The sequence below is a fragment of the Mytilus edulis genome, chromosome 3 (genome assembly GCF_963676685.1).
Source record: "Mytilus edulis chromosome 3, xbMytEdul2.2, whole genome shotgun sequence".
Taxonomy (NCBI): Eukaryota; Metazoa; Mollusca; class Bivalvia; order Mytilida; family Mytilidae; genus Mytilus; species Mytilus edulis.
Genome location: NC_092346.1, coordinates 64203285 through 64217481, shown reverse-complemented (window position 1 = coordinate 64217481; position 14197 = coordinate 64203285). Strand labels below are relative to the sequence as shown.

General features: G+C 30.8%; 1 protein-coding gene across 5 annotated transcripts in view; it reads right to left on the bottom strand.

The window, feature by feature from the left end:
• Positions 1–14197, bottom strand: part of LOC139514443 (regulator of G-protein signaling 7-like) — a 93557-nt gene that overhangs the window by 69284 nt on the left and 10076 nt on the right. For all 5 annotated transcript variants that reach the window (XM_071303725.1, XM_071303724.1, XM_071303726.1 and 2 more), the window contains 2 exons: positions 3755–3851; positions 2537–2587 (listed from right to left, as the gene is read on the bottom strand). In XM_071303725.1, coding sequence (XP_071159826.1) covers positions 2537–2587; positions 3755–3851 — 148 coding nt within the window. The remainder of the gene's footprint in view (positions 1–2536; positions 2588–3754; positions 3852–14197) is intronic.

Sequence of the window (14197 nt, the reverse complement as noted above, 5' to 3'; positions counted from 1 at the left end):
ATACTTACCACAATCCACCACCACCCCTGGAATAAATTCAGTTTTTTGTTCACTTAATTGAAATTATTCAATTAAACGACAAATTAAAACTAAAGCTAGTGTATGTTACACAGGTGAACTATGACGTAGGTGAGTACATCTCATGGATGTAATTTTTAATCACCTAGTTAATTGCGATGAGAACATGTTGTGAAAGCAAACATATTCTATATATTATAAATGTAATTTCATGGTAAGTATATTTAACCCTATAAATTCATATAAAATCTCTTCTTGAGATTTCAAAAATTACCATTTTATGAAATTTACTGTCCTTTGGTTGAGCTTCACAAGAATTTAATTTTTTTAAGAAGTTATAGTTATCAAAGGTACCAGGATTATAATTTAGTACGCCAGACGTGCGTTTCGTCTACATAAGACTCATCAGTGACGCTCATATCAAAATATTTATAAAGCCAAACAATTACAAAGTTGAAGAGCATATAGAATGTTTGCTCATCCAGTTTTTCTGTAATATTATTTTCTGATACTCCTTTCAATTTATTAAGTAAGTCCCAGAAGGATTTTGGGTCACTTTTGATATTATTGGACAGATCTGAACATATTTTATTCTTGTATATTTTTTCTTTTTGTTTACATTTTCGCCTCAATTTTGAACGATAGGAGTAATATTCTTTTCTGTAAGCTCCATTAAATGGAAATTTATTTATAAGAAAGGCATAGTGCTTAACGATTTTATTTAAGCCATTGCATGAACCTGAAAACCAGGGTTTTCTTTTTGGTTTATTTGTTTGCGCCCTTTAATAAATTTGGCCGAAGCCAAAGCTGTTTCTTGAAGAATTGTGTTTAGGTCGTTAACAGCCTCATTACAATTTAGGCATTTTCTAGACCCCTTTCTACTGAGAAATTTTCTAAGTTTGGTACTAGAATTTTTATCCTGTATTAGAAAAAAGTAAAAACACAAAAATACTGAACTCCGAGGAAAATTCAAAAAGGAAAATCTAAAATCAAGTGTAGAGTAACGATTTATAGCTTCTGAATCCCATAAACATTTACCTGGGAGTGGTTTTAAATATGCTTGTTGGGTTTTAGTTTACAAGATATCATTTCATTTTATTCTTGTTTTATCAATAGGATTTCATTTACACAATTCTAATCATGCAACAAGTTATGAATCTAATAAATTTCACCAATTAACACATGTATGTATAAAACACATGTTATAACAATATATTGCCTGATGAAAGCAATTATTCTAATCAACTCTGATTGATTGCAATGATTTATTTCATTATGCAGTAGGAAAAGCTATTTTCAGATTTTATGTTCAGTTTTAGTAATCTTACTTTTAAAACACCTCTGAAGCACAATCAATCTTCAACATTACTGACTACATGAAACAGAGAATAAAAGTCTGTTTTTGTGTAATATATACAGAAACGTAATGGTACTGAAATTCTTCATGAAAATTGACAATTTCATGTGGAAAAAATCTGTTGGATGTAAATACCTTATAGGCCATGGTGGAAAGACTTCATGATGAAATACACCTATTCGACTAGAATTATTATTCTGTAATATCATTCTCATATAAAACTATGAATGTATTGCCCAAAAAGAAATTTCTTAGGTATATAATACTGGTTGGTCTTTCTCAATACATTACTTTTTACTTAAACCACAAAACATATTTATTATAATAAGCGGTTTCAAATGAAATAAATGACCTTATAAAATAATATAACTAGCAGTTGTTAGGATTCTATGTTGAGCTTAAATTAATATATCATGAATTAGGAAGACGATCTTTTGAGCCAAGAATTTGTATGAATGTAATATTAATAGTATACTAATGATCTTACTTCTGTTAAAGATATCATTGTCAATTAAAGTTAGATAATATCTTCTTTAATTCGCTCACTTTCATTTCCACATTTTTACCAGTTGTTTATGACTGTACTTTCAAGGTGACTTCAAGAGAAAACAGTAATTTCTTTTTAAAGAATGCAAGCGCTTCTCTATTTTTTTTTATATCTCATTGTTTCTTCTATCATATGCCTAGTCAGTAAAAAAAAAGGTTGAGCAAGAAAAGTTTACTGACTGGACAGGAAAACATGAATAGAGATGATAGATAAAGAGAGAATAGATCTGGGTCAAAGGTCTACAGAAGGATTGAGCAGAAGGACTTAACCTGGAGTGGGAACTAGGGGTCAAAGAATAACAATTCTTAGAACTTTTTGAGAAACACTACCATTTATATAGGCTACCATCAACAATTAATGTTTTTTCCTTAAAAAAAAGGCTAAGTTTAAAATGTGATTTGAAAATTATTAGCAATGTTTTAATCCAATGTAGGACACATACAAAAATGCACATTATGATAAGATGGCTAAAGACATTATTTATGAATATTCTCTATAAAAGCCATTCAGATATACCATTATGTATCTTTTTCATTACTCAATCTGTGATTTCAGGTTCAAAGTGTAAAGTTTTTTTTTATTTTTTTTTTCTCCATATGTTTCTCGAAACCTACCTTGATCTTCAACATCTACATTTTTCATCATCCAGGCCACCAAATCAACACCTGCAAAATAATATTAACAATTTACTTTATCTGGTTTTGTAAAATTTATCAACAAATGTAATAGCAGAACAGTGCTGAAGGAAGATATCTGGCTGCACTAGTGATAATTATTTTATAATGTCAATCTAGAGGTTTATTAGCTTCTTCCTTATTTCAAACCTGTGATGCCTATTAAACCTTGAATTCTAAAAAACAAATGTAAACAACTTTTATTATGAAATGAAAACGATGTTTACTCCTTTCTTATGTACTTTAGTTTTCCATTGATTTAACTATAATCCGTCTGATATTATAAAAGTTAATGTCCTTGTTCTAAGTCCTCCTATTTACATGCAACTGTTACATGAGGTCATCCAACTAGAGGACTTGTTGACCTTCAATAGGCATATTGACATGTTACCAATGTCATTACTCCTTTGGTAAAGTCACCAATTCATAATCGATGTAGAAAAACAAGAAAAAGGATCTACTGGCGGAAGTAATACAAATATTACTTTTAAGTTAGGTCGTACTAACTTTAGATTTGAAGTTTTTCTTTTACATATCCTCAATATCCATTCTTCTGAATAAATTGGGGTGGTATAAAAGGTATTGTCAATTGTTTTAGTTTTTTAATAAAACAATTTTAAACAACAGCATTGATATTTAGAGCAAAAAATATAGGGAAAAAACTAATAGATAGACAAACTCACACATCACTATTTTAGACCTGCTTTATATAATTAATGCATTAAAGCTTGAAAGAAATTCATGTACATGTAGATCTGATCAAATTTAAAAAGTGACTAAGATCTTTTTTGCCTGTGTCACAGCTGGAGCATGTATTGACTGCCATTGGCTGCTGTCTGGTTTGTTTTTCGTTAGTTACATTAAGCATAAATTAAGCCATAGGTTTTCTCTTTTAAATTGTTACACATTTTCTCATACCAGCTAGGGCCTTGTTTATATATCATATCATATGGTATGGGCTTGGCTCATTATTGAAAGCTGTATAGTTATTTACTTCCTACTTCTATAGTCTCTGATAAAAGATAAACACCATGTTTTTGTAAGACTGTTTCAGCAATAGTTAACATCAGTGTTCCTATGAAACAATTGTCGTTCATGAAGAACACAAATTACACTGCTCTTCTTTGACCAGGATATCTATATTCCAGTTAACGTTACCTGTGAAAACACTAGGGACTTTTGACATGAAGCTTTTGACAGTTCGAACAGGAACACCAGTTTGTTCATCCTGCATCTTCTCCACAATAGTCTCCATCTAAAAAATACACAATTCTATTTACTTATCTATAAATTTGTAACTTCAATGCCAGATTAAAATAACTGAAATATGCATTATTGACACTAAGTCATTTCAACTGATCATGACATTCTGATTTATCTTGCATATTTTGTTCAATTGATTAATTATTTTGTGTTTACTGTGTTTATTACTTTTACACTCTACTTCTGGAAGCAATACAGAATATATACATATATATATACATGTTTAACAATTGCGAGTACAGTCTGTATTTCATATATGGCTGGTTTAAAAAAAAAATATGAGTGCTTGTTGTACAATGAGCTCTTTTTCAACAATATTCTGACAAGTATTTAGACACTTTACGTATATTGTTTTTATACTGAAATCGATAAAAAATAAAAAAAATAAAAAAATAAAATATGTAACAAATATTGTTTAAAAAAAAGTGTTTGGAATTTCCCTTTTGAGGTACCATTTTTGGGTATTTCCCTATGACCGTAGTCCAGGCAATAGGACATTGACATTTTAAGGAATTAGAAAGGAAAAATGAACTTAATTAATAACATTTAATAAACATGGTATATAAATTTGAAGACATAACAAGTTTAAATTCATAAAAGTTTTACCATTGTTACTACACGTTGTCATGGTTGTGACGTGACGTTGTTGATGAAATATAGTAGTTCTGGTAAGAAGGCGGGGCTTATAGGTTAGTTGAGGTTATAAAGCTAATGTTTATACGTATAGCTTTATCTGTATAGTAAAATAGCTGATTGCAGTATAAAGTATAACTTTGAGCTCTTTTTCAACAATATTCTGACAAGTATAGTATAACTTCAGATGCAATAGATAAGTTTTTAACCATCAAAAGTAAACTCCAGCAAATCTTGCATTCAATTTTATAACCCAATAAAAGAGCCAAGCACATACTAGAGATCAAAGACATTAAATGTATCAAAACACTAAAAAAAAATGCTGGTTAAATTCAACATCTCACTTTCAGTAACTTTTTTGTTTGTGCAGTTTATTCCTTACAGGTGTGCAAATCAAAACCTGCAAAATCATTAATTCTCCTAGGTGTAAAAATACCAATACAAGCATTAAGGCATGTTTAATAAACATTATAACATGTCAGTTATCTTGCCTCAATAAAAATGGTGCTTTTAAGTTCTGTGATCTATAATAATCATTACAGACAGATAGGCCATGCAATTAATTTCTTAATTTAACATCATTTTACCACAATACTTCAAGACTTTAATTCATCTTTTTTTTATCAAGGGATCATTATATTAGACAATTTGTCAATTACTATCCCTAACTTTTATTTATGGGTTATATTTATTGTTATACTTGGTCATGTTCTGAGAACATTCAAAGCCTTAGACAAAATTTGATCATGATTTACTTTTAAAGTAAATTTTTTATCAAATGTGTGATAACATCTAAAATATATCTTTTGTTGACCTTAAAGAAAATGAGTATATCACAGTATTAAGAAGTATGTAAAAGAATACAAAATCCTAAATATACAGAAGACTACCAAAATCTGCCATTAACACCAGTAGCTTTAAACACCCACCAGTGATTAGATTTTCACATGGTCAGATTTTTTCAAAACAATTCATCTAGAACCAGATGCTCTGCAGGGCGCAGCTATATACGACCGCAGAGGTTGAACCCTGAACAGTTGGGGCAAGTATGGACACAACATTTAAGCTGGATTCAGCTCTAAATTTGGATTGTGATTAAATAGTTGACACAGCATAGGTTTCTGACACAGAATGAATGTGGTCTAATGAATTAAAATATTTTTTTTGCCTTTGAGCAATTCACTATGCTGTTGAATATTAATCCTCTCAAAAAAATGTTTGAAGAAATTTTCTTTTTATTTATGAAATCTGAAATGAGAAAAATTTACCCCCCCCCCCCCCCCCCCATTTTTTTTCACATCCCCCTTTCCCTTTTTCCAAAACTGATCTCAATTCAAATTCCTAATGGGATTTGCAACAATAACTACTCATTTAAATACATCATAAAATATTAAAATGTAAAATAAAGTGCTTGTTATCACTGAATGGTAAAGATTGTTTTAATTTATCAGTTGGTAGTAAAAGTGAATATACATTGTATATTGTATAAAACAATGATTTAAGTTGATTCAACTACTATTCTGGACAAAGAAAGATAACTCCAATTGAAAATTTCTTGCTATTGCACAATATTGTGCAATTAGATATTTCTTGCTATTGCGCAATACTGTGCAATTGAAAATATTTGCTATTGCACAATACTGTGCAATTGAAGATTTCTTGCTATTGCGCAATACTGTGCAATTGAAAATTGCTTACTATTGCACAATACTGTGCAATTGAAGATTTCTTGCTATTGCTGAATACTGTGCAATTGAAAATTTCTTGCTATTGTACAATACTTAATATAATAATTTTGGATCCTGATTTAAACCAACTTGAAAACTGGGCCCATAATCAAAAATCTAAGTATATGTTTAGATTCAGCATATCAAAAAAGCCCAAGAATTCATTTTTTGTTAAAATCAAAGTTAGTTTATATTTGGACCCTTTGGACTTTAATGTAGACCAATTTGAAAACGGGACCAAAAATTAAGAATCTACATACACAGTTAGATTTAGCATATCAAAGAACCCCAATTATTCAAATTTTGATGAAATCAAACAAAGTTTAATTTTGGATCCCGATTTGGACCAACTTGAAAACTGGGCCAATAATCAAAAATCTAAGTACATTTTTAGATTCAGCATATCAAAGAACCCCAAGGATTCAATTTTTGTTAAAATCAAACTAAGTTTAATTTTGGACCCTATGGACCTTAATGTAGACCAATTTGAAAACAGGACCAAAAATTAAGAATCTACATACACAGTTAGATTCGGCATATCAAAGAACCCCAATTATTCAATTTTTGATGAAATCAAACAAAGTTCAATTTTGGACCCTTTGGGCCCCTTATTCCTAAACTGTTTGGACCAAACCTCCCAAAATCAAACCCAACCTTCCTTTTTTATGGTCATAAACCTTGTGTTTAAATTTCATAGATTTCTATTTACTAATACTAAAGTTATGATGCGAAAACCAAGAATAATGCTTATTTGGGCCCCTTTTTGGCCCCTAATTCCTAAACTGTTGGGACCAAAACTCCCAAAATCGATCCCAACCTTCCTTTTGTGTTCATAAACCTTGTGTTTAAATTTCATTGATTTCTATTCACTTATACTAAAGTTATTGTACGAAAACCAAGAATAATGCTTATTTGGGCCCTTTTTTGGCCCCTAATTCCTAAAGTGTTGGAACCAAAACTCCTAAAATCAATCCCAACCTTCCTTTTGTGGTCATAAACCTTGTGTCAAAATTTCATAGATTTCAATTTACTTAAAACTAAAGTTATAGTGCGAAAACCAAGAAAATGCTTATTTGGGCCCTTTTTGGCCCCTAATTCCTAAAATGTTGGGACCAAAACTCCCAAAATCAATTATTCGGACGACGAGGACGCAAGACGACGACGAAGATGACGCAGACGACGACAACGCAGACGATGATGCCAACGTGAAGCTCCAGGTTTTCCCACAACAAAAAGAATGATGAAAACATGCATCACTAATCAGACTAGAAAAAGCACTTGTATCTTTAATGTTAATATTACACAGTCCAAAAACAAGGAACTGAAATCAAACAATACTAAGTTATACAGTGTTAAAGTGTGCGGACAGTTAATGAAAGCAAGTCTGAAGAACTGGATCAGATGATATATAAATCATACAAATTGAGTGAGTATTCATGCATGCTATAGATCACAGTGCCTTCATATATAAATATTGTGAACCATTTTTTCATATTTTTTTCAGTAAGTTATCTTAAACTTGTACCTACTTATCCCAAAATCAATAGGTTTCTTCTTCTGTCCTATATATATATTTTTTATTTGTATAAGTTTACTAGGGGTGTTCAAATTAATATCCAAGAACATTTGTTTACAGTAATATATGGACAAATGGAGAGATTAACATGTAGCTGTCATTTAATGCCCAGAATTTTTTGTAAAGCATATATCGATATAGTTCTGCTTCAAATAAATATGGTTAGCATTTCCATATTATTTTTTAAGTAAAGATGCTATAATTTCACTCTATGCGCACAGTATAGAAAGTAAGTGAACCGAAAATGAACATACTTTCCTTCACTTGGTTAATAAACAATACGTAAAAAAACAACAAGAAAATCTATAAATTTTCCAATAACATGAATAATGGTTCTATTCTTAAACAGTTGCATTTCTCATAATTTCCAGATTTTTTAATATAAATGTTCAAGGTGTTTTATTGGGGACAAATGTTGATGTATTTTTCGTATGTTGAGGATCAAATCAATGATTTCACTAGAGATGATTTCATTTTCTAATATGTCAATTTCAACAGATGTAAATATCATTCACAATATATGTATAAAAGTATTTACTTTGGAATTCTCTTAGAAAAATCAATACACTAGGATTGCTACACAAAACAGCTGATGCAGAAGACAAATATATACATATGCAACTGGCCCATTGATTTGAAAAGTCGATGGAGGTTATGTTTATTTCATTATAACAGTGTTCTTAATATTCTCTTTATTTCGAAATAAAAAGGAAGATTTCAACAAGAAATCAACAAAGTCATCATGTAATATATATCTAGAATGTCATGAATGTCTGTTTATAAGTAAGGTCAAAAGTAGAATATGAAACATTACTACATTAAGTAACTAAGTACACATCACAATCTTAATCAAAAAGATTCAGTTCTCTAATGATCTGGGTTACTGCAAAAAAAGATGTATCTAATCTGCATTACTTTTTCATGCAATTTGACAGTTACGCTGAAATTTATCAAAAGCTCTTTGAAAAATTGATATCAAAACTTATGTAATATTTATCCCTGGCAAATTACATTAAATGACATGGAACAATCAACATTTAACAATATATCTAGTATCTGGCAATTGAAAAGATTTTCAAATACTTAGCAAACATTTAGCAGATTGTACAAGATTTATTCTAATGCATTTGATATGTAACAATCTTTTTCATTCGCTAAAAAAAATCATCAAATCCAGTTGACAAGTCGTAACTAAGGAGGGACTCACCATTTTAATTCACTGGATCAACAAATGTCAATTACTACAATATTGTCAAAAATAAAACAACGTCTACCTAATAATCACCATTTTGATGTGATTTTATCCAAATTTGAATCTTAGAAGGAACGAAATTACCTTCCGTTTGTAAGTTTTCATTTGTATGATGTCATGTTTAGCAATGACTTCTATGCGCCAAAATCATTCATGAAGTTTCGTGGAATTTTATTTTATTTCAAATTTATACGTTTTTCCAAAGTCTAAAGTATTATTTCTTCTTGTAATGCACAGTGCACTAGAATTGTTATAACAGTACTGTAGTTGAAGAGGTGCCACCGTCCATTTTGATTTGATAGTTGCAAATGTATATTTACTGGCGACGCATAGCGGAAACAGTAAAATGGAAATCGATGGTGGCAACTCAGGAACCTCTGGCCTAGTTTGTAACCCTTGTACGTTTTTTTTTTAAATTTCTGTTCATTGAAATGTTTTGGAAATAGTGTGTCATCCATTTCTCTGAACTACAAGTACACATTTTTGTTTAGGGGCCAGCTGAAGTCCGCCTCTAGGTGTGGATTTTCCTTGATGTGTTGAAGACCTATTGGTGGCTTTGGGCTGTTTTCTGCTCTTTGGTCATGTTGTTAGTTTCCATTTTGAATTTTATTAAGACATGTATTACGTAAGTTGTGAGAATTTGATAGCACATGACCAGCTGTTCAACTGACAAGAGCGATGTTTTGAGTTACAAGAATTGAGATAATGTTATTTACTTTTATCTTCAGTGCAAACTAAATATCACATTTTTTGTTTGATTTTGCTAGCATCAATAAGTTACATTATGACAAAATCTGCACTAATATAAGTTTGATAACAAACATATCAGTTTATAATTGATCATTACCATGGCAACCAAACAAAAAACCTGACAAACAGATATAGGAATCATGTGATCCGGTTATTTTTATTTGCAAAAAGATAGTTAAAAAAACATTACAATCATACAAATGTAGGTGTTGAAAAGTTACCTAAACCAAATCTCAATAACCCTTCAATTTCTTTTGGTGGCCAGATGATAGTATTCCATTCTTTCCATTAATAAAGTACAATTTACATACAAAAAATACTGAATTTAAACCCAAGTCTAATATGCAATTTAACATAAAATACTAACTTTAATTGTTTTACAAAATGTGTTTTATCAAATTTGAATGTATTTACATGCAAACCAAGTTTTAATCTAAGTTTGGTAGTAAATGTAGTAGCAGGATTATCAGCCATCAGAGTAGCACCACAAATTTAATATTAGCTTATTAAGAAATAATTCATGGAGGCTTGAATATATTGTGATTTTACCATGGGTTGGCTCTTTGACAAATATTTTACCCTGAGCGATAGCCAGGGGTAAAATATCGGCATAAAAGGACAACCTGTGGTAAAAATCACGATACATTCAAGCCCCCATGAATTATTTCGATTCTAATAGGACAAATACAGCAATACTTTTGGATCGAAGTGCTCTAGGTGGAGGCAAATATTTGCCGTTTCCATAAATAAACGCACTATTAAATTGATGTAAAAGAACATAGCAAACTGAATTAGTTACATGCTTAAACTATTTACAATAAGTTTTGTTTGAGTTTCCTTGTTGTGATGATTTTCTGTTTCACATTGACAAGTGTGTATTTTCCAATAAAATGCTTATATTCTTACGTCATAGTTCTATGATTTCAGGTACCTAATTCATAAAAAAGCATATATGCTGTGGGAGTACGATCGGAATAGCCCAGGCAATATATTCAAATTTTACCATGGGTGTTTGAAGGACGTCATGTTCACTGGGGTAAAGCTGATGACCGTAACTGCATTCACGGTCATCCCAAGATGCCGGATGAAAAATTAGGTCAGTTTCTGTATTGTTTGTTAAAGTGTTTCTATATCATTTTCTTTACAAATCATACATTGAAACGATGTAAATTTATAAAAGAATCACTCGGAAATCACTAATTACTTCCGAGAAATGTGCATGAAACGGGAAATTCGATTTGAAAAAATCGTTAAGATGACCGTAAATCATAATCAAAATATTTTCAAGATGACCGTAACATAAAACAAGGATGACCGTGATTGGTAAAAAGATGACCGTAACTTGTAAAGGATGACCGTAATTTGTAAAGACTGACTGTAATTTATATAGGACGACCGTAACTTTTATAGGATGACCATCAATTCTAAGAAATATCCGTATTGTATTCAAAGCTTTTTTGTTGAGTTTGTCGATCTCAATAAGGGCTCGGTTAGCGGATATGAATATGTTTCATAAATTTCTTTTTAACCGGATTTTTGTGACAAAACTGTCGGTTATTGATTTGGGGATGTACGGCGGGCGGGCGGGCGGCAATCAAATGTTGTCCGTGCATTAACTCATGAACCGTTCAACCAAAGCTTTTAAAATTTTAATATGTTGTTACTGACAACTAAATGAAGGTCAAGATCAATAATGGCGATTTTGACTTTTACCGTTCAGGAGTTATGGTTCTTGAAAGATTGAAAAATGGAGTTTCCAGTCGTGTCCGTGCATTTACGCATGAAATGTTCTACCTAAGCTTCCCAAATTTTAATATGGTGTTACTGATGAGAAAATGGAGGTCAAGTTCAATAATGGCGATTTTGACTTTTACCGTTCAGGAGTTATGGTTCTTGAAAGATTGAAAAAATGGTGTTTCCAGTCGTGTCCGTGCATTTTCTCATGAACCATTCAACCAAAGCTTTTGAAATTTTTATATGTTGTTACTGATGGCAAATTAGAGGTCAAATTGCGTTTCCATTCACGTTGTATCATTTACTCATGAACCATTCAATCTAAGCTTTTCAAATTTTAAGATGTTGATACTGATGACAAAATGGAGGTCAAATTTGATATTGACGATTTTCACTTTCACCATTCATCAGTAATGGTTCTTGTGATATTGCCAGGACACAAATAAATATTGATAAATCCGGTTTTCTGTCGTTGTGACAGCCTCTTGTTTTGAACTATAGCATGAACTGGCGTAATGGGGAGATAATTTTGAAGAAGTAGAATCCTGACTGTATGAATAACATTTCTGTATATATACAAATTGACAACGTTCCGCCTTGTGATACGCTTTTCGTACAATACTATTTTAAGGATCTACTTTGCTGGAGCTCACCTTCACTAGTTTATTCGAATGATATTTTCAAAATATTTCTGTTATTTTATTTGCACGACAAAATGAAAGACGATATAATATCAATGGGTGTACATGCAATTTTTTGGCATTTTTAAAAATGTGTATTTATTATATGTCATTAAAAGGAATCCCAGAAACAAACACAAATCTTTTGTCGAGCAGTTGAAGGCTGTGCACCCCATTTTTATGCTTGTAAGGTGTCATTTTATCGCGCTTTTGTGGCATGTTTTCCCTTTCTGTTCATTTGCATGTCTTGTGGCAATCATTTGATACAAAAAGATAGTTATATAATTACGGATATTTCTTAGAATTGAGGGTCATCCTTTAAAAGTTACGGTCATCATTTACAAATTACGGTCATCTTAAAAGCAGTTACGGTCAGCCTTGTTATGAATCGCTGATTCTGTTACGGGTCATCTCGATTGTGATTTACGGTCATCTTGGCGATTTTTTCAAATCGAATTTCCCGTTTCATGCACATTTCTCGGAACTAATTAATGATTTCCGAGTGATTCTTTTATAAATTTACATCGTTTCAATGTATGATTTGTAAAGAAAATGATATAGAAACACTTTAACAGACAATACAGAAACTGACCTAATTTTTCATCCGACATCTTGGGATGACCGTGAATGCAGTTACGGTCATCAGCTTTACCCCAGTGATGTTAGAATGCCAAATAATGTATACCCCTGCTCTCTTTTTTGGGTAGAATAAAATACATATGAGCAATGTTGAAGTAGATAACAGAAATTAGATAAGCACATGGTAAAGCTAACTAATGTTAAACTTGGTATCATATGATGTAAAGAAGCTATGAGAAAATGCTACAGAAATGTCCTATACATGTATTTGCAATAACAAATAACAAATGTAATGTAAAGAACATAAATGTGTCTGGCAACAGGAAGTACATAAGCAATGGATCAGAAAATGATTCATTTGGTAAAGAATACAAATAGATAGCTTAATTGGAACTTAAGCTGATTTGTTCTGGCTGAGATAAAATGCAACAAAAAGTTTTTTTTACATATAATTATATGCATCAATAAGAAGACAATAATATATGTTATTGTAGTAGACAGAAAAAATAAGTGATAGATCTGAAAATGTGTCACAAAGTATTAGATAACCAATATCAGGCTTGGTACAAAATATCAACTTAAAGACTGATTCCAAACAGATTAATCTTTTTGATTAATGATTTGTATATACTAGGTCTATTTACTACATGCGATATTTAACTGTTTTATATCTTTTAATCATGGTACATGTACACTGAACTATTATGTCTATACAATTGTGTTTATATGTTGTATGATTGCTTTTTTCTTTTATTATTACCATTTTGTTTTTACTTGTATTGCATACATGTATATGAGGGCCTCAGGGAAGATTAGTGATTGTAACTAACTGTGTTTACCCTCTTTAAATAAAGAATTTATTATTATTATTATTATTATTATTTGACAAAATTTTCATTCAGAATGATGTAACATATCAATGTAACTTCATCACATATCTCATCATTCAGTAACAGGTTTAACCATAGGAATGTTTGATGTCAAAAAGATGCCATATCAAATTAAAACTAAACTACAGATAACAACAAGATATAAACCATTGTAAACTATACAAAATACTGGTCCACAATGATTTGATGTGACTGATATAAATATATCTACTTTTCACCAAGATATGAATTTTAATTGTCAAAATCAAAGATCCAATAAATAATGTGAAAATGTGATTTTAGCAAAGACCCATGATATGAAATGTGAAAAAGACTACACCATGATATGAAATGTGAAAAAGACTACACCATGATATATGAAATGTGAAAAAGACTATACCATGATATGAAATGTGAAAAAGACTACACCAAGATATGAAATGTGAAAATATGATTTGACCAAATATACATGATATATGAACCTTACAACTGATATTGCTTCAAAAGTAGATGTGTAAATGTAACTTTACCAAAAAAT